At 41.1% G+C, this 22,653-nt stretch overlaps 1 protein-coding gene across 1 annotated transcript in view; it reads right to left on the bottom strand.

Moving 5' to 3' along the window:
• Positions 1-2,347: 2,347 nt before the first annotated feature.
• The window catches only part of OSGEP (O-sialoglycoprotein endopeptidase), a 613,564-nt gene continuing 593,258 nt past the window's right edge, over positions 2,348-22,653 (bottom strand). The window contains exons 11-12 of the mRNA XM_078648814.1: positions 4,360-4,458; positions 2,348-3,337 (exon numbers count right to left, since the gene is read on the bottom strand). Coding sequence (XP_078504940.1) covers positions 3,298-3,337; positions 4,360-4,458 — 139 coding nt within the window. The 3' untranslated portion in view covers positions 2,348-3,297. The remainder of the gene's footprint in view (positions 3,338-4,359; positions 4,459-22,653) is intronic.

Genomic DNA, 22,653 nt, shown 5'->3' with positions numbered 1-22,653 from the left:
TTAGTTATAGGTGGCAGGCTACTCATATTAGCGGACCTAATCGTGTTCCCCTCTTTCATGTTAGAGGCCACAAGTCCTTCCCCTCCCACCTGAGTTGAATGACCCCGTAGGGCATTTCCACTACGTGACAAAGGCCGGGTGGGTTAAATGGTGGGGCCAGTGAATTGATCAAAAGAAGGAGTAGCCAGACCCTCTAAATGTAACAATCGCTCCCCAATTCTCGTTTGTTGGGTTTGCAGTGGGTTCAACAATACAGTAATTAGTGTTTCAATTCTCTTCCACATATCATCACCCTCAATTAAAGGCAAGTAGGCAAAGATCCTTAGTTATCTGGGGGACAAGATGGAGTTTGGGCCAGGTTCAGTTCCTTCCCTTCTTCTACGTTTTTTAGGTTGGGATTTCTGCTTAGCCGGGTTCACTGGCAGTTTCACCGGTCTGGCACCCCTTCTCCGCTTCTCTGAGGGCTCAATGTTCTTGTCAAGTATGGCTGTTGGAGCCCGACCCACTAGTGATGTCTTTGACCTAGTTATGGGCTCACCTCGGAAGAGGGAGCCCGTCAGTACAGTCATAGGTGTGAGTGAAGTAGATGGTGTTAACAAGGGGTTTGGCGAGGCTAATACGGGGGTTAGCAGAGCAATAGGCCCTTCTTTGCCACCAAGAGAAGAGCACTTCTGAGCAATCAGAGAATCCAGGGAGAGATGTCTCTCAGTTATTGCAATCTCGACAAACATCTAGTGTCCCTGCCATACTCCCGCCTGTCTGATCAACATGGACCTTCCTTTATGCCATAGTTCATAGACTTAAGCGTGTAAATAAATAAAGATGCACAATGCAACCAAACTGCAGACAACAGTACCGTAATAAGTGTGCTTGTGAGGTCCCAGGACACAGCAGATGGAGAGTGGGCCCAGTCCAGTCTCCCACGGGCGTGGAACGGCCCGCGCCTGGCCGCATCCTGAGCCGCAGGCCAGCGTCTCAGTTTTAGAGCGTTCTAGCAGCGCTAGTGGTTCTGGGGGTTGTAGTCTCTCCAGTAGCGTTTCCGGACTCTTCCTGTTGTTCGCCTCCTTCACGGGGAGAAGAGTAGTGGTGAGGAGCATGGAACCACTGAGCCGCTCTGGCAAAAGAGTGTGTAGTGAGTACATTTGGGGCTCCAAGAGTAGCTCCATTATTGGTACAACGGGAATACCACTGTACCAAACTTACTAAAACAAAAAACAATTATAATTATCCTTCCTTTCCACCATTGAGCTCCAACCCCAGTTGTGCTTTCTGAGGGGGTTGAGTTCAGGGTCTTGCCTGTGACCAGGCAGTTTCTCAAACCCATCAGGTGAGCGGCAACCCTATGCGGCATGGACTAGTATGCCAAAGCATAACATATATGTCACTAGGGGGCTCTACACAAATACTCCAAAATGTGTAACCAGTGGTGGAATCGTCATCAAGACCTTAACTCGCGCTAGAGGACATTGTGTTGTTGGAAGACTTATTCTATGTCGTCATTGTATGGGAAGAAATGTATGCAGTTCAATGATGCTGTAGTGCATTGTTTAATGAGAAGTATTTGAAAAAACACTCTCCGTCATTTCCAAGAGCTTGCCTATGGTCACATGTTTCACCCAAACCAGTGCTTAAGAATGAATGAAAACCTTACTCTACAGGGCATACCTTGCATGTTGTTGATAATGACAAACAAACCACTAAGAGATACAAAAGGGGATGATGGACGGAGCGTTTGAGCAAATCAAACACTCACCCCCAGTCAACTGATCTGCGTTTAATCCATCACCATTCTTTAGCTCACTCTCCCACCCCAGTTCAGACATGGCCATATGCAAATCAGTCTGACCCTGTGCCTCATGGGAACAGTCCAGCCTGAACTGCAAAGCCATGTCTTCCCTGGACCAGAAACAAGCATCCTGGGACCGGTTTCGGATTCATAATCCTCATCAGCCAGGCTATCTTGAATCCAGTGGCAAAGTGAGCAAGGGACTCACGTCTGAGCATACCCTGCACTACTATCATCTCTTACACTGAGCCAAGTACAAAGAATAAACTGCTTATATATACAATATTTAGCTGTATATATCATTCATCAGTGACAAAAAATGGAGGCTCAACCTAAAGGACTGGCCGGCATCCCAGACTTCCACTGAACACACAGAGAATCATGATGATATTAGTACTAAGTGATGTAACCTACTGCAGCCCTTGTGCGGAACCCACCACAAGAAAGAAACCGCTGGTACACTTTATGTTCATCATAAGCTTATACAGTAACCTGTAGTCAAAAACAGTGAATTAATTGGAATTTCTGAAAAGCTATAAGACAAACATACAGAAAGGCAAGTTCTTAACAATGTAGTTTAATTTTCACTTAAGTACACGCTCTGACATGTCTTAGCTTCTGCAAGAATACAATTCAGTCATCATGTTTACATTTCTAAAATACAGTGACAATTCATTTTAAAACGTACGCAATTGGTATATTTTATATTTCTAAGTACTAAATGCATATTTTTGTATGGTTTCTCTAACAACGCTAGCATGAGGCCAAGAAACGCTATCATAATGTCAGAGGTCCAGTGCATTAAGCAGAACATTAATCCCAAAGTACCTGGTGCCAACATTGTATACAAAAGCTCAGTGGGAAAGTTAGGACTATCAAAAGGACTACAATGAGATAGGGATCTAAAGTGTTACAGGTATTAGGTGCATGACGAAGTGGATAGAGATGGATTGGGAGTGTGACAAGAACGGGTTCAGTAATAAAGACTAGGAGCATGACAAACATGGGGAGGGTGGAAGAATGGGAGCGTGGTAGTGATTACAAAGTTGACAATGATGATGTGACATAAACTGGAACAATGGCAGGAACTAAGAAGGAGACAGTGAATAAGAGTGTGACAGAGAAGAAGGGTCTAGGGACAGATAAGTAACAGGGATAGAGAAGGTGAAAGAGGTGTGAAAAAGCAACAATCCTATTCATGTTTCCCACTCCCCAAGTAGCTTTTTACCCCTATATTAGACATGACAATTCAAACGGCTGCCATTGTCCGTGTACTGTCTCAACACTGACAATGACAACAGTGATTCCCAGACATTGTCTTAAGACCCTTAAGGACAAAGTCGTGTTCATTTTATGAAAACATATCATCTGTTTACTGTTGCAGCTTCGAACATCCATAATCAGAGAAGGGACTGGGTCGCATATGTATGTTTCCCTTCCTTCGAGTCTCTTGAGCTGAAGATGAGAAAGCATTCTGTCTGTCTGTAGATCACTTTGTCTAGTCTCTCCTTTCAATTTCTCCAGATCACCTCTACCTCGTCAGTTCTGTACCTGAATCATGAAAAAAAGAGAAATCAAATATTCTAATAGAAGCAGGATGGTTACATCAGTGAGAAATAAGACATCCATCCTACAAAGCATTTCTCGGTCTCCAGTTAGGAGAAACACAGAAATCAAAGTTCTCTTTCAAAGAGATTTCATGCTGCAAAACGTGTACATATCAATGATTTTTCTCAGTGTACCATAACAGAACTCAATGGCTCCAAACAATTTCAACAACCAATGCCGCGTGGAAGCCTACATTGAAAATTCCGCCTCTGCTTTCTGGTTACACTAACAAATGCCCTCATTACGAGTGGCCAGTTAAACTCTACATTACCTCCCTTCGCCTGAATTAATTTTGTTCGGTAATTTAGGGGGCAGGGAAATAACACAGATTGCCTGTCTTCGGGAAATAACATGCAGGAACGATGATGATTCCTGATGTTTTCAGCACAGAAATTTTCTTGTGAGAAAAAAAAAGTTTATAAATCTGGTGGACATGGTAACTCCCATCACTGGGCCCACGGGAATTGACAGGCTACTTATAATGAGAGTCAAAGAGGGAAATCTATTTTACAAGCTACTAAGGAATAACTTCTTCTGCTAGGCTTTTAAGCCACTGTACTGACTGCTTCTTTCTAAAAATGCTTCTCCTTTAAGAATGTACTAATTTCCACTCTTCCTTTTTCACATTTTTTGACCGGCTCATCATATATGCATGCACTGGTTCAAAAAGCACCAAGTTATGAAACTGGCAAGTTTGAAGCGACAATTCTGTTTTCTAATTAAATACTTGATAACTTGACATTATCTCTGGTCAATTTCTGAAATTACTTTGGAGTTAAAGCTCCTTTAAACCGTTTCTCAAGTTATTTAAGTTGATTTGTGATGTCAGCAGCACTGCACACAAGATGTGTTGTCAGTGACAGAGTATTCTACAAACTGATAGAACATCATGACATAAAATGGAGAACTAATTTGAGCCCAAGAGAAGTCAAATGTTTGCAACGGATGCAGCAAGATGAGGATACCTTTGTGTTATCCAAGACTGGTCAAGAGAAGTGACCTGTCCAGAGCGGAACATCTCCCAGCCAGCCTGAGCAATCATCGCACCATTATCAATGCAGAACCTGTAGATTAAAATACAAAATAATTTGTTACATACAGACAAATGGTGCAACACAGTGGCACGCTAATGTCAACTAAACCTATCTTGTTGAAAAGAAAATACTGAGCTTAGGGAACAGGTCTTTTCCATACTGTTTTGTTCAATTAAAATATAAAATTAATTGGAAGAGACTAAAAAGCATGCTGCAACATAACATTTATATTAATGCATAATTGGGGTGGACTAAGAAAACTGTACAGTAATATCAGTAAATATCGCTTACACACAGGGAGTAGTAAGAGAACATGGTGAATGAGATGTGGAGAAAAACAGTTATCATGTCTAGCCTATGTTTAAAAAGACTTCTGGAAATGGAGATGCTAGAAAAACTCTTGGTCTTCCATAAAATACCAGAGTCCTATGTTGTCAAGGCCGTTTAATACAAATGACCTCAGAAGACCAACATAATATACGTCTGAGACTTCCAAAATGCATAACAAAAACTGAGACCAAACAACTAAATCATGCTTACTCAACAGTAGAAATACAAATAAAAAGGAAACCAGGTTAAAAAGAATTTTGGACTCGGTAACAGAGGAGGAAACTAGGAGGAAAAAAAATTGACAAAATATTGGCTATTAAAACACAAACTTTGCGTAGTAAACGTTTTATTGACTACAATAATACACACTGCCTTAGCTGGAGAATGATCGACACATGCGACATTGATTAAAAAAGTGGTAGAAATGTGTGCTCTAATAAAAGAAAATATTTTAGTGGTGCATGTAACACTAGGTCTATATTTATAAATTGTTAATGTCTTTACCCAAAGAGGTTAGCTTCAAATGATGAATGACCTTTATCAATATACAAGAGGAAGTGATCTTTACATCTGGTCAGAAAACTACCACTTGAAATATAAAACCTTGTTATAAAATGTATTTGACCATTAAACATTCAAATTTGGAAAGTCATTCAAGATCAAAGCCACCACCTATTTTTTCTATTAATCTGAATTTGTGAATGCTAAATTATAAATGATAATCTATGTACAATCTGAAACAATATCTTCTTCAAAAATGACAAAACTATTTACTTTTTTTTTTAGTAAAGTGAAAAAATAATGGATGCATTAACAAATCCGTTATGTTATGAATATATATATATATATATATATATATATATATATATATATATATATTCCTATACAAATTCCAAAATACATTCATGGATTAACAAAAATATGGCCATTAGATGTCGCTACCAAAATAACATTTAGTTCCTAAATTACATCCAAGCCATTGATAAAATAAACCCCAAACTATTTGGAAGGAAAACGTTATTTACCCTGTACGCATCTGTTCGTGGCATATAGCGTTATAGCTTGACATGCTATGCATCCGTTCGCCATCTAGTGTTGGGGTTGGACGTGTACAACTTGTTTTTCTTATAATGTAGTATTTTTGAGTCACAGGGCCTACTGACTCCACCCCATTAGAAATATTGCACATGGGCATCAACACCAATGTTAGATTGCTTTTTTCCAGTACGGACGACGAGATGGAGTATAGAGAAAACAGTAAAGATGATCATGCATAGCAAAGAAATTAAAGATAATATGAAAAGAATATCTGCAACAACCTCAGGCGACCGAGGAGGAGGGTGGGTGCATGTGAATCTACAGCACTACATGCCACAAACAGATGCGTACAGGGTAACATTTTCACTTTGTGGCGTGTGTATCTGTAGATCAGGGATGTGGAATTTCTATAGCCCGATGCCCGGACACACTGTTTGGGGTCAAGGGCAACAAGTTTTCATGTGTATTTTGTCCTTGGGACAAGTAGGCCCAACCCCCTACAGCACAAACCCTTTGGCTGCCAGTTTACAGTACCACATTATGGATCTGGGAAAGGCATTGCCTGCAGTTAAGGTAATATATGTGTCCATGTGTTAATGCTGTTCAAACCTGTATTTATGGTTCATTAATGCAAAGCCTTTATTAGTAGGTTGAGCTCTCTTAAGTAAATGTTGTAAGCTCAGACTGCACTACTGACAGTGGTTAGAGTACAAAAATGTGCAACACGTTTTCAAAGTTTACCAATATGAGGATATGTATACTGCTCCCAGAATGCTCTCTGATTACTTGCAAATATTTGCAGAAGCCTGAAAGCAAGTTTGATGATTCTTTGCTTTCAAAATAAAATGTTCACAAAACAAATGCAAAAACATTTAGCTAAACTACTGAAAAAATGTAGGTACCATTTCTTTGCAGCATCATTTAGTAAAATGTGTTGATGCATGCTAGTATTTCCCAAAAATATTAATAATGGAAAGTAAGTGTAACTAGTTTTAATAAGATTATGGGAAACAAAAATAAACAAGCATTAGTAAAGCCAGTAGATCTGAAATTGTTGGTCAGCCTTTTGGTTTTGTCAATGCATGATTTGTTTTGGCATGGTTTTTGTAAAACATTATTAGTGTGGGAGCTGCTGGGCCCTTGCCATTATAACAAACATTGGCAAAAGCAAAAATTGTTTCGGTCACAAAAAGCACACATTGCATATTAGTTCCTGGCACTGAACAAAACGACTGCATTGATATGCTCCTTGTGAAAGAATAGAATGCTATCACTCCCAGTGAAGCTAGCCAATAGACAAAAAGAGAGAGACAACATTTTAATACACACAAAAGGTCATGGTTAACGCCAGACCTAATTAGGGCCCCAATTATTAAATAAAGTGCATCCATTTCCTTGGATTAAGTGCAGATGTACAACTTTCATGATACCACAAGACTTTACAGAAGTAGGCCAAGAAATAGTACTCCTAGAAAATATTTGTGAACTGCATTTTAGTATGATCAAATATGCAGGTGTAGATTTGCTCATGCAAAAATCTGAGGGATTGCAAGTTCACTTTCCCTCTAACCACTTATTTCTCAACCCTTAAAGAAGTTTTAGGTCTGCCATTGTCAGGAGTAAATATCCAACCTTTCTCAGTATGGGAAAAGATTAGAGAAGAGTTGGTGAAAACTCTTACAACATGCAAGTTAGTAGACTTGCACAGACTCAGAAGGGTCTTCCAACCCTGGAACTGTTGCTTATCATTACCTTCAGCCACAGTATGTAGATCTGCGGAAACGTAGCAACATAAGGGAATTACTGGTATTCAAACCCTACTATGAAGGAGCCCTGGCTTAACATAGAGGCTATTTCAAAGCTCTTATATAATGAGATTGCTGTCATAATTTGTCGCCGCATTACATTGCACAAAAGGGACAACTGGATTTTGTTACAGGACAAGTAGATTTATGAAGAAACCTGCCTAATGGACAAGTAGATATTTTATTAAATTCCACTCCCCTGGTAGATACACATGCTGTGCATAGACTGTAAAGCAGTCCTCCCAAAAGTAGTGGCGTAGCCTGAGGGGAGGTCTGGGCAGGGTTATTTTAGCCTTGGCATAACAAGACTGTAAGTATATGACCAACCAAAATGGCAACACCTTCCTTAGAAAGAGCACTTCCTTTGTGTGGCTTGGGAGTAGGACACAAATAGCAGTTGTGTCTTATGGAAAGGGTTTGTCCTGTTGATTGGAAAGGTTTTTTGTCCTGTTGATGTAATACATTAGTGCTATTTTGACACAGAGAGTTTGAAGAGCATGTTCTGCTACGGTTTGTGGATGTGGGAAGAAGAGTGTCAGCTCAATTGTCTCATGTCTGGCTAAGATTGAAGATTGAAGGTAGTAAATACCGAAGGAGGAATTTTGCATCAGTTCAAAGAAGCACTCCATCTTGACGTACATGGAGGAAAGGCTTCTCTAAGGTAAGGGCATGTATTTCACTAACTCGTGTTAGAGAAGTGATGGCTACCATAAAAGCCACCTTCCGAGACAAGAATTGGAGCGGGCAAAAATGACGTGAATCATAAGGAGGGCCCATGAGTCTAGTGAAGACTAGGTTAAGGTTCAAGACAGCAGCAGGAGGTGTTCGGGGTGGAATGACACTTTTAAGGCCTTCCACGAATGCCTAATGACTGGTATTCTGAATAGTGAAATATGGTGCCTGTTCTGTAAATAGGCAGCTACAGGAGCCAGGTGTAAATGAATAGAGGCGTAGGCAAGGTCTGATTTCTGTAAGTGAAGGAGGTAACAGACAATGTCTTGTACAGATGCTGTGAGAGGATTTACATTTTTGGGAAGACAATAGTACAGCAATGTTTTTACTTGGCTGTGTAACAGGCCCTGGTGGCAGACCTGTGTGGTCCTCTTTGAGAATAGGCATACACTCTTCTGGTAAGTTAAGATAACCAAACTCTAAGAGCTCAGAAGCCACATCACAAGGTTGAGCTACTGAAGGTTGGGGCGTCTGAGAGTGCCATGATTTTGTGTGGGAAGATCTGGCTGGTTGGGGAGCTTCTCCTGTGGGGCTAGAGAGAGTTCTAGCAGCGTCAAGTATCATGGCTGTCATGCCCAGGTTGGTGCCAGTAAGATGAGCATGAGGGATGTCTGTTTCAGCATCCTAACCACAAACAGAAGAAGTGGTAGAGGCAGAAAAACATAGGCAAATTATCCCTTACCAACTCATCCATATTGTATTGTCCAAGGACTGTGGGTTTGGTAGTCTGGCAGTGAAGTTTGAGCATTTAGCATTTTTGGCGGCGGTGAACAGATCTATATTTGGAACCCCTTGTGCTGAAAGTACGGGAGTAGGACCGGAGGTAGGGTTACCATTTGTAGACTTGTTGGTGAGACCTGCTGAGCAATTCTGCAAGATCGTTGTCCTCCTGGGAATGTGTTGAATGAGCAGATTTCCTCTGTGAGATACTGTCCACCACCAGACGCTTGTGTGCCCCCTTGTTTCTTTAAGTGGAATACAGCAGTCATTTTGTCTGTTTTACCTTGGATGAGAGGGTGAAAAGCTCGGAAAGTGAGCTGGATGGCCAGCAGCTCAAGGTAATGGATGTGGAAAGTTTGTAGGACATGGTTCACTGACCCTGCACTCAATGTGTACAGCCCCAAATCAACAGCAGGTCCTCCAGATGACCCTTTGCTTGAGACCAATGTGCTGCTAGGCACTCCTGTTACGGGTGCAAGAAGGACTTTAGCTATCTTTGTCAATGATTTCAACTGCACTCCTCATCGTAATTTCTGCCAAATCTCTCGGTATCACCATGGACAAGCACCTGAACATGAAAAATGATATTAGCAATGTATGCAAAGGAGCAAACCACTTGATGAGGTCACTCAGAAACATCAAACTTTTCCTTCCTCTACATTACTTCAAGCAGGTGGTCCAAGCACTTGTCTTGCCGAGGCTGGACTACGGTAGTGCTACCCTCTGTGGCCTTCCCAAATATGCCCTGGCTCCGCTAAGGGCCTCACTGAATGCTGCGGCTAGACTGGTTACAGGCACCAAACGAAAAGAGCATATATCCCCAGTTCTAAAATCCCTTAATTGGCTGCCATATGAAGCGCAAATTCACTTAAAGATTGCTGTTCTTACACACAAAGCTCTTCACTTGAACACTCCTACGTCCCTTGCGCAAAAACATAAACTATCCTGTGGTGTAAGAGCCTCAAGAAGCACCTCTACCTTCCTCCTGAAACCACTCATCCTTAAAAAAAAGAGAAGTTGTCACCGAGCCTTCTCCGGCGCTGCCCCAAAGATATGGAACTCTCTTCCACCAGAAGAACGTAGAATCTCCTCATCGACGGCGTTCAAAGTGGAAGCCAAAAGATTCCTAATGAACAAATTCTTTACCCTAATAGGGAACGACTCAAGCGCCTGTTGACATTGCTCCTACTACTATTTTATCAAGGCCGGTTAATACAAATGACCACAGAAGACCAACAAAATATACGTCTGAGACTTCCAAAATGCATAACAACAACTGAGACCAAACAACTAAATGCTGCTTACTCAACAGTAGAAATACAAATAAAAAGGAAACTAGGTTAAAAAGAATTTTGGACTCGGTAACAGAGGAGGAAACTAGGAGGAAAAAAAATTGACAAAATATTGGCTATTAAAACACAAACTTTGCGTAGTAAACGTTTTATTGACTACAATAATACACACTGCCTTAGCTGGAGAATGATGGACACATGCGACATTGATTAAAAAAGTGGTAGAAATGTGTGCTCTAGTAAAAGAAAATATTTTAGTGGTGCATGTAACACTAGGACTATATTTATAAATTGTTAATGTCTTTACCCAAAGAGGTTAGCTTCAAATGATGAATGACCTTTATCAATATACAGGAGGAAGTGATCTTTACATCTGGTCAGAAAACTACCACTTGAAATATAAAACTTTGTTATAAAATGTATTTGACCATTAAACATTCAAATTTGGAAAGTCATTCACGATCAAAGCCACCACCTATTTCTTCTTTTAATCTGAATTTGTGAATGCTAAATTATAAATGATAATCTATGTACAATCTGAAACAATATCTTCTTCAAAAATGAAAACACTATTTACTTTTTTTTAGTAAAGTGAAAAAATAATGGATGCATTAACAAATCCGTTATGAATATATATATATATATATATAAATTACTATACAAATTTCAAAATACATTCATGGATTAACAAAAATATGGCCATTAGATGTCGCTACCAAAATAACATTTAGTTCCTAAATTACATCCAAGCCATTGATAAAATGAACCCCAAACTATTTGGAAGGAAAATGTTATTTACCCTGTACGCATCTGTTCGTGGCATATAGTGTTATAGCTTGATATGCTGTGCATCCGTCCGCCATCTAGTGTTGGGCTTGGACGTGTACAACTTCTTTTTCTTATAATGTAGTATTTTTGAGTCACAGGGCCTACTGACTCCACCCCATTAGAAATATTGCACATGGGCATCAACTCCAATGTTAGATTGCTTTTTTCCAGTACGGACGGCGAGATTGGAGATGGAGTATAGAGAAAACAGTAAAGATGATCATGCATAGCAAAGAAATTAAAGATAATATGAAAAGAATATCCGCAACAACCTCAGGCGACCGAGGAGGAGGGTGGGTGCATGTGAATCTACAGCACTACATGCCACAAACAGATGCCTACAGGGTAACATTTTCACTTTGTGGCGTGTGTATCTGTAGATCAGGGATGTGGAATTTCTATAGCCCGAAGCCCGGACATACTGTTTGGGGTCAAGGGCAACACGTTTTCATATGCATTTTGTCCTTGGGACAAGTAGGCCCTACCCCCTACAGCACAAACCCTTTGGCTGCCAGTTTACAGTACCACATTATGGATCTGGGAAAGGCATTGCCTGCCGTTAAGGTAATATATGTGTCCATGTGTTAATGCTGTTCAAACCTGTATTTATGGTTCATTAATGCAAAGCCTTTATTAGTAGGTTGAGCTCTCTTAAGTAAATGTTGTAAGCTCAGACTGCACTACTGACAGTGGTTAGAGTACAAAAATGTGCCACACTTTTGCAAAGTTTACCAACATGAGGATATGTATACTGCTCCCAGAATGCTCTCTGATTACTTGCAAATATTTGCAGAAGTCTGAAAGCAAGTTTGATGATTCTTTGCTTTCAAAATAAAATGTTCAAAAATAAAATGCAAAAACATTTAGCTAAACTACTGAAAAAATGTAGGTACCATTTCTTTGCAGCATCATTTAGTAAAATGTGTTGATGCATGCTAGTATTTCCCAAAAATATTAATAATGGAAAGTAAGTGTAACTAGTTTTAATAAGATTATGGGAAACAAAAATAAACAAGCATTAGTAAAGCCAGTAGATCTGAAATTGTTGGTCAGCCTTTTGGTTTTGTCAATGCGTGATTTGTTTTGGCATGGTTTTTGTAAAACATTATTAGTGTGGGAGCTGCTGGGCCCTTGCCATTATAACAAACATTGGCAAAAGCAAAAATTGTTTCGGTCACAAAAAGCACACATTGCATATTAGTTCCTGGCACTGAACAAAACGACTGCATTGATATGCTCCTTGTGAAAGAATAGAATGCTATCACTCCCAGTGAAGCTAGCCAATAGACAAAAAGAGAGAGACAACATTTTAATACACACAAAAGGTCATGGTTAACGCCAGACCTACTTAGGGCCCCAATTATTAAATAAAGTGCATCCATTTCCTTGGATTAAGTGCAGATGTACAACTTTCATGAAACCACAAGACTTTACAGAAGTAGGCCAAGAAATAGTACTCCTAGAAAATATTTGTGAACTGCATTTTAGTATGATCAAATATGCAGGTGTAGATTTGCTCATGCAAAAATCTGAGGGATTGCAAGTTCACTTTCCCTCTAACCACTTATTTCTCAACCCTTAAAGAACTTTTAGGTCTGCCATTGTCAGGAGTAAATATCCAACCTTTCTCAGTATGGGAAAAGATTAGAGAAGAGTTGGTGAAAACTCTTACAACATGCAAGTTAGTAGACTTGCACAGACTCAGAAGGGTCTTCCAACCCTGGAACTGTTGCTTACCATTACCTTCAGCCACAGTATGTAGATCTGCGGAAACGTAGCAACATAAGGGAATTACTGGTATTCAAACCCTACTATGAAGGAGCCCTGGCTTAACATAGAGGCTATTTCAAAGCTCTTATATAATGAGATTGCTGTCATAATTTGTCGCCGCATTACATTGCACAAAAGGGACAACTGGATTTTGTTACAGGACAAGTAGATTTATGAAGAAACCTGCCTAATGGACAAGTAGATATTTTATTAAATTCCACTCCCCTGGTAGATACACATGCTGTGCATAGACTGTAAAGCAGTCCTCCCAAAAGTAGTGGCGTAGCCTGAGGGGAGGTCTGGGCAGGGTTATTTTAGCCTTGGCATAACAAGACTGTAAGTACATGACCAACCAAAATGGCAACACCTTCCTTAGAAAGAGCACTTCCTTTGTGTGGCTTGGGAGTAGGACACAAACAGCAGTTGTGTCTTATGGAAAGGGTTTGTCCTGTTGATTGGAAAGGTTTTTTGTCCTGTTGGTGTAATACATTAGTGCTATTTTGACACAGAGAGTTTGCAGAGCACGTTCTGCTATGGTTTGTGGATGTGGAAGAAGAGTGTCAGCTCAATTGTCTCATGTCTGGCGAAGATTGAAGGTAGTAAATACCGAAGGAGGAATTTTGCATCAGTTCAAGGAAGCACTCTATCTTGATGTACATGGAGGAAAGGCTTCTCCAAGGTAAGGGCATGCATTTCACTAACTCGTGTTAGAGAAGTGATGGCTACCATAAAAGCCACCTTCCGAGACAAGAATTGGAGCGGGCAAAAATGACGTGATTTATAAGGAGGGCCCATGAGTCTAGTGAAGACTAGGTTAAGGTTCAAGACAGCAGCAGGAGGTGTTCGGGGTGGAATGACACTTTTAAGGCCTTCCAAGAATGCCTTAATGACTGGTATTCTGAATAGTGAAATATGGTGCCTGTTCTGTAAATAGGCAGCTACAGGAGCCATGTGTAAATGAATAGAGGCGTAGGCAAGGTCTGATTTCTGTAAGTGAAGGAGGTAACAGACAATGTCTAGTACAGATGCTGTGAGAGGATTTACATTTTTGGGAAGACAATAGTACAGCAACGTTTCTACTTGACTGTGTAACAGGCCCTGGTAGAAGACCTGTGTGGGCCTCTTTGCGAATAGGCATACACTCTTCTGGTAAGTTAAGATAACCAAATTCTAAGACCTCAGAAGCCACATCACAAGGTTGTGCTACTGAAGGTTGGGGCGTCTGAGAGTGCCATGATTTTGTGTGGGAAGATCTGGCTGGTTGGGGAGCTTCTCCTGTGGGACTAGAGAGAGTTCTAGCAGCGTCAAGTATCATGGCTGTTCATTGACAGTCCTGAAGCAGATTGTCTTCTTAGCTTGCCCAGGGGAGAACGACTTCAAATAGTAGAAATATTGTACCGAGTTGATGACGAACCCGACATAGTTCACAAGTTTCCAAAACTATTCACCGGGCTCGGGAAAATGGCTCTTGTCAAGTTCGATTGCACATAAATGAAAGTGTGACGCCCATAGCACAACACCACAGAAAAATTCAATTTCATCTTCAGCTGTCTGTAGAGGAGGAACTGCAGGACCTTCTCCGGGCTGATATAATTGAGAGAACATCAAAACCCACTCCTTGAAAAAATCCGGAGTGAATTACCACCTTTACGCGGACGACGCCCAAATCTATTTGAGGATCAAGTCTCCCAGCGACATCCAACTCCTCAATACCACCCTAACCGAGATCCAAACTTGGTTTTACGTTAACCACTTAAAGCTCAACCCAGACAAAACAGAACTAATCCTATTTTCTCTAAAAAGTAACCATCGTCCAATCCAAGAGTGGCTCAAGAATCTGGTTGCCCTAAACTGCCCCCTTACCCTATCCGACTCAGTTAAGTCTCTAGGCATCACCCTTGACAAGAACTTATCAATGGAGGCCCACATCAAAAACTCTGCAAAAAGTGCTCTTCTCTCTAAAACACCTCAAGAAACTGAAACCTTTTCTACCCCACAATGACCTCAAGACAGTAGTCCAATCCCTAGTTCTCTCTAAAATCGACTATGGGAACACCATCCTTACAGGGACTCCAAAAGCTCACCTAGCTCCTCTAAGAGCAGTGCTGAACATGTCCACTCGACTTGTATCTGGAGTTAAAAGATTTGAACACATCACTCCAGCTCTCAACTGCCTCAATTGGCTTCCCATGGAAGGGAGATGTATCTATAAATTGGCTTGAATCACACACAAAACCCTTCACTCTCCTGCCCCCAAATACTTAAATAAACTGATTAGATTACCCCTGTGGGGAGAAAACATCTGGCATAATTTCTAAAGTGTCCCCCATAAAGGGTCATTTGGGTTGTAGTAATCTAGTAAAAGGGATGTTGAATGGGGTAAATAAAATGGTTTCAGTAAATACATCGCCCATAACAGACCGGCAAATCTTCACAAATACCTTGTCTACACATGCGGAAAATGGGAAACCATCTCCCAAGATAGAGATCCTTAGTTGGAATCTGGCAGGAATTTCCCTCAAAAATTACTCAACCGGCTTGGCTGGAGGTGGTAAATTCCTACTCAGTCCTGTGTTTTCAGGAGACCTGGGTGCTTACTCCGATACATTTACTGGGCTACCAGACCTTTCACTCACCAGCGATAGCGAGTAAGCAGGGTAGACATAGGGGGGGCCTGTGTACATACATTAGTGTTGCAGTAGGGCATAGGATTCGGAAAAAGGTACTTAGGGCTTCTTACCAAATAATTGTCATGGATATTGGCTCATCCCTGACACTGCTAATTATTAATTTTTATAATAACATGCCCTCAGAGCATTTGGAGAAAGTCTTAGATGACTTACACCATGCTGTTGTATCAATTAAAGAATCATGTGGGGGTGAGTGTGTGACAGCGTTCATGGGCGACTTTAATTGTCATATCTGCCAAAATGTCTCGAGGGGTATGTGCGACTTCTCCCCCACACAGGAAACTGAACCTGATGATGTCACTTCAAATCATTTTTCACATTCAAAAATAGGGGAGCCACTAAATAATTTCATGGCTTCCTTTAATCTAGATTTTGCAAATGATTTATCTCTCCCTCCAAGACCATTTAAACCATCTTTCCATGGCAGAGCAGCAAACTCCACCATTGATTTTATTCTTTTCTCAAAGATGCATGCCCCATTAATATCCTCCTGGGACACTCTTGATCACCTATACGGTGACCATTATCCCTTGGCTCTATCCATCGTGTTACCCTCTCCCACTAATACACAAAATAACCCCAAAATAAACTATGAACAACCCATCAAATTGGGGGCTCTTAATGGCTCTTAATGGTTACACCATTAAATGGGATAGAATCAATCCAGCAAGTCTTCTAAAAAATTTACTGAAGATGAGGTGGGAGGAGGTACATATTTGTTTGTCTTTGACTGAACAGCCACATTCCATTCTTGAAGCCTTTTTGAAAATACAAGTCAGTTTAAAACAACTACTTACACGACAGTTTAAGCCAGGGTCGATCACCCCTAAAGGGTGGTTTGATAAAAACTGTTCCAGGGCTTTAAAATCATTGAAGAACGTACTTCACATAAAACCGAAGCCAACCATGGAGATACGTCAGGCCAGACTCCGATATCGCATAGCCACCAAAAATAGGAAAAAATCTTTGAAGGCGGAAGCGTGGCAGACTCTGCTGTCAACTTGTGAAAATCGTGAGCTTTCGGCGTTTTGGAAATTCATAAACACCCCTCTTCCTTGGGTAAAAATGCCTGAGAGGAGCTTGGACCTTGCGATTGATGGAGAGACATGGGCTGTTTACTTTCAACAACTATATAGTAAACCGATGCTATCTAAAAGTATAACATCGGAGCTCATTCCTCCCTCAAATACAAGGCTTCTGAGTGAAAGTCACCCCAACATCTTATTTTCGTGTGAGGAGGTGGAGTTGGCTATAAGGGAGAGCCCAACGGGGAAGGCACCTGGCCCGGATGCCATCCCAGCAGACGTTTTTAAGGCAGAAATAGCCTTTTGGGCCCCAATACTGACCTCTGTCCTGAACTCCGCGAATGCTTCAGGCCATATTCCATCCTGGGCATACTGAGTATTTTTTACCTTGGATGAGAGGGTTAAAAGCTCGGAGAGTGAGCTGGATGGCCAGCAGCTCAAGGTAATGGATGTGGCAAAGTTTGTTGGACATGGTTCACTGACCCTGCACTTTGAGATGACAGATGCACTCCCCAATCTGAGAGTGAGGCGTCTGTGACGATCTCTTGCGGCATTGGGTCCAGGAAGGGCTGCCCCAGTAACAGATTGTTTGCGCTCCACCACTGCAGAGTGCAATGTGTACAGCCCCAAACCAACAGCAGGTCCTCCAGATGACCCTTTGCTTGAGACCAATGTGATGCTAGTCACTCCTGTTACGGGTGCAAGAAGGAATTAGCTATCTTTGTCAATGCTTTCAACTGCACTCCTCATCGTAATTTCTGCCAAATATCTCGGTATCACCATGGACAAGCACCTGAACATGAAAAATGATATTAGCAATGTATGCAAAGGAGCAAACCACTTGATGAGGTCACTCAGAAATATCAAACTTTTCCTTCCTCTACATGATTTCAAGCAGGTGGTCCGAGCACTTGTCTTGCCGAGGCTGGACTACGGCAGTGCTACCCTCTGTGGCCTTCCCAAATATGCCCTGGCTCCGCTAAGGGCCTCACTGAATGCTGCGGCTAGACTGGTTACAGACACCAAACGAAAAGAGCATATATCCCCAGTCCTAAAATCCCTTAATTGGCTGCCCTATGAAGCGCGAATTCACTTAAAGATTGCTGTTCTTACACACAAAGCTCTTCACTTGAACACTCCTACGTCCCTTGCACAAAAACATAAACTATCCTGTGATGTAAGAGCCTCAAGAAGGACCTCTACCTTCCTCCTGAAACCACTCATCCTTAACAAAAAGAGAAGTTGTCACCGAGCCTTCTCCGGCGCTGCCCCTAAGATATGGAACTCTCTTCCACCGGAAGAACGTAGAATCTCCTCATCGACGTCGTTCAAAGTGGAAGCTAAAAGATTCCTAATGAACAAATTCTTACCCTAATAGGGAACGACTCAAGTGCCTGTTGACATTGCTCCTACTACTATTGTACTTCCATCGGATTTGCCCCCCCTTCCCCCTACTGCATACTGTGACTCCCCCATGCTGCTCGCCTACACCTGTCTTTTACATTACCCCCCTGGGTGCAATTGTACTGTAATATGTGACCTATCTAGTTTCTTTTCTTTTGTCTCCCTCCTAATTGATATGAATATTGCTTTTGTACTTCCTCCCTTTACACTGTTAAGCGCTCTGATATTCCTCGGGATCTTGTTTGCGCTATATAAAACTTTATAAATAAATACATTTAAAAAATGTAACATTCCATCATACCTAATAAACGCATCAAAGTTCTGATGCATTTGTTAGGCCAGCCTGTCACCTGACAATCAGGCTGAAAAATGGTAGGTGGTTTTGGAAGGCTTATATTCTTGCTGGACTGGGTTAAACCTTTCTCACATGCACATCTAGAACAGCTCCTAGGAAGGGCTGTACTTGAAGGGGATGGAGGAGGGTTTTTGTCAGATTGATGGTAAAGCCCACACTGAGAATGGTATGAATTGTGGTCTGGGTGCACACTAGGCAGTTACTGCGTCCTGCTCTTGATCAGCCAGTCGTCTAGGTAAGGGAACACATGGATGCTGCTCCTCCTGAGATGAGCTGCCAGCATGGCTAGACATTTGGTAAAAACCCTTGGAGCTGTGGTAAGCTCGTGAAGAAGTTGAAAATGTTCTCTGGATCGTTTGTGTAGTTGAACGGCGGTGGTGTTTGTGTGAATTCCAGACAGTACCCATCCTGTAGAATATCTAGAACCTAACATCTCAGTTGATTTCTGACCAGTGGAGTAGAAACCCATGCAACAGGTGTTGTTGGATAGGGGGTTAATCAAAGAGTGTTGCTGTTCTTTCGGGAGTGGGCAGTTCCTTTTGCGGCTTCACCCTTACCTCTAACCTTGCCATTATTTCCCCTGTATCCACCAGTGCAGTATACTCGCGAGGGGGGATCGTTGCGCTGACTTAGTGACGGTGGAAGAAGTTCGGGAGTGGGGGGTCTTGGATGTGCAGCGAAACTGTGAGTACCAAAAGGAACCTCGGGTAGGCAGTGTTAAGAGGTCACCCATGGTCTTGGCCGTATCAGTGCCTTTCTTAATTTTTTCCAAGCATCTTGTCGACCTGCAGGCCAAAGAGATGCCAAACTTTAAATCGAACATTCAAGAGGTGCTGCTGGATCTCTGGCTTAAACCAGAAATGCACAAGCACACATGGCGCAAGAGGATGTTTGTGTTAATGCAGAGAGCAGCTGTATCTGCAGCATCCAGAGTGCAGTGGATATTGGAATTGGACATAACCTTTCCTTCTGCTACCAAATGCTGCCCTTTCGGGCAGTACTGTTCTGAGAGATGTTCTATCAAGTTCGGCAACCCAGTGGTTGCGGTTGTACCGGGAAAGTAAGTCGATGGAGTGGGAAATTCACCAATGCGTCGCCAACTGTGCCACCGCTTTTACTCCCAGCATCTAACTTCTTGCTCTCCTGGTCAGGAGGTGGTGATTCACCAGTGCCTTGAGTAATAATTAGTTTACTGGCTGCATGAACCACCAGATTCAGGGGGTAACTGGCCACAAATGTATAAAGGGTCACTGGGGGAAAGCCATTGAATAGCCGAACCAGCAAAAAGTACAATCTAGAGCATTTTTCATTATGTAGCTCTAATATTTGAGCAAATTAGGAGTTGTGTAACCACTCTAGAGATTGGTGAATCATGCTGTCTGTCACTATGTTCTTCAGCTTTCCATTCCAATACACTGCTTGTATTTCTAAGTCATCCGGCTTGTGCACATTGAAAAGGGCACAAACTATTGCTATTGTGTAGTCGCTATTATGCTTTCCTTAGAGCTCTAATGGGACTTTGTCATGGCGCACATTTGAGCATCCTTTAGAGCCAAGATAATCTTGAATTTGTAAATATTTAGGCAGTTTTAGGCAGATGGTATGCATCTGAAAATGAAAGCCTTATCCCTTCCTAAAATAGCGGTCCTAAATGGTCAGTACCTAGAATGCCTCCTTTTATTGCAGCTATGATGATGAAATTTCACTAGTAATGATGGACTGCATCAAAGTGGAATATATCCTTTTAATTTTAGAATATTTAGAAATCGTTTCCTGGATTGCCAAATTATATGTGCTGCTGTTACTGTTTCGAAACTCACTTTCTTAGAAAAGCTTGCTTTTTTGAAAGAAGGGAGGCCTCTATCAGCGTTGTTACCATATCTAAATGTATATAGAGGGCATTCAAGCAGTTTTAACATCTCCCTGATTTCCCACCAAGTAACATACACAGACGTGTTGCCATTGCTGCTTAAAGGAATAACCTAAAATCTGGCAATTAGAGATTTGAGGTAGCTCAGAGTGCATTTAGATATCCAGTAACACTAAAAGAAACTATAAATCATTGAACTAACATTAAATAATTTAGAGGGAACAAGTAAGGTAATCAATCAACTTACTCGTTCCCTCCAAATTATTTAGGAAGTTAGTTCAATGATTAATAGTTGAAATGTGGAAGTTATTACAAAGTTGACATTGAAGATGTAACAAATCTGGAGTGTGGTAGGGATATGAAGGGAGACATGGATTGGAAGAGTGGCAGAAACTGAGAAGAAGACAGGAAAGAATAAAATGTCAATGAAATAAGCAATGCTTCCCCGCCCTCGTGGTGAAAGCACTACTGATATGATTGGTAGTGTCTCTCAGGAAACAAAACTGTGTTGCCTTGGCAAGACAATATTGGAGGTGACCCTACTACTGCAAGAATCCAAAGATATCCTGTTTCTAGAGGGGGGTTTACATTTCTTTTAAAATAGGAGCATGTTAGTGAGAGTGTATGATTCATGTATAATCCATTTTTGCTGGATGGTTAATATCAGTGAATGCAAAAGTGGCAGAAAAGTATTGCTAATACTTAAGGGAGTTCCGCCTTCGTCCACTGTATTTCCAGTTAAGAGACCTATGAAAGTGACTATACCTAAGCTAGGGAGTCAAGAACCATTGCCGCTAATGGAAGAATGGAAGATAGCTCAATTGTCTCAAGATACAAGCTAACTTACTCACTTTAATAATTGCCTATTCACTATATAAAGCTTTAAAAGCACTCATGAAACAAATGCTGATAATGCCATCTGCTCCCATTATCTTCTCACAATGGGAATTTAGTATACTTAAAATATTATTGAGTAATTGCATCTCTGACTGATTGCGAATAGCTTGCCAAGTGACTCACTATACTCATGCTTCGTTTCACCAGAGGTGCTGAGAAAATAGAGAGACGGGCGTTTTCAATAAAAAGTATTTATTGAACATTCTTCTTTCTCAAGCATAATAAATGTACTGCTACAATAGTAATACTGGTTATAAAGTACAAGGCATATAATACGATAAGTATTATAAAGTAGTACTGTAAAAGCATGATATGGTTTCTAAGCCATAAATTGCTTAAAACATAGAAAATACATACAGTGATAAAATAATGACTAAAAGTACTCAACTGGTGCTTCTAAAATACGCCTACCCCGGTGTACCTAACCTAAGTCTAGTACAAGGGAAGAAGTAAGTGAGGAGTAGTTAAAGTTTAGTATTTGTTTGCCAAGAATCTATCCAAGAATTCTCTACGGGTCTAATCAGCTCCGTACCTTGGTTTAGAATGAAGGAGGTCTTCTATCTCTATCTCAGGACTCGATTTCCCAGCAACCCGCAAGGGTAGCCTGGAAACACTGGAGCTGGATTTCTCGGCAGGAGTAAGGACAGCGTCTCTCAGTGCGTCAGCTGGAGGGTCGGCTTCCTTCGGCACTTGCTGCTGCAGGGCGTCGGGCAAGTAGTAAGTCGATCTGCTCCAAACCACCGTGTGTTTGTCTGGGCAAATCTAGGCATATTTATACTTTGAAGGTGCCGAGTTTGACGTGTGATTGGACTTAATAACGTCATCAAAGACTCAGTTCTTCGAAAACTCCATGATTTCCTAGATAAATTAGTATTCAGGCAAGGGGAAGTCCCTAGCTGCTGAAGGCGGGTTTCTCTAAGAAATCGTTGTTGATACTCGGAACTTAGTGGAAGTAGCCATGCCGTATTTGAGCTGCATAGGCTTAGTCTAAATATGGTAATGATTTCTATACCTATATAAGGATAGGATAATCTATAATTATATAAGGGCATGAATCGGGAAATTTTACACTAGGGTCCTAGATTAATTTACAACACCCACTCCACGATTTTAAGTTCAATAAAACTAAACGTATAAACACTGAACATATCTAAAGCTGGTGTATACAATCCCACCCAAAATTCAACATACAAATTGCATTTGAAAAGGCTTGTTTAAATGTAACGAGTATAGAACAAACAGGTTTCTATAGACATGAAGCATAGTATACATTCTATCATTTGTAAAATACATTCATGAAATGTCTCTGAAGTTTTACAGGAAGGAAAAAAAAATTCGGGACCATCCCATATCATAGTTTATAAAACATTTTTGTTCAGATTATTAGGCCAAATATTGTCATTAGGAAATTTTCAAAAGAAATCTTGTTCTCTAAGAATAGTTCTACTTTAAGCAGATCACTCTGTGCC

The sequence above is a fragment of the Lissotriton helveticus genome, chromosome 6 (assembly GCF_964261635.1).
Source record: "Lissotriton helveticus chromosome 6, aLisHel1.1, whole genome shotgun sequence".
Classification (NCBI taxonomy): domain Eukaryota; kingdom Metazoa; phylum Chordata; class Amphibia; order Caudata; family Salamandridae; genus Lissotriton; species Lissotriton helveticus.
This window is presented reverse-complemented; position numbering and strand designations above follow the sequence as displayed.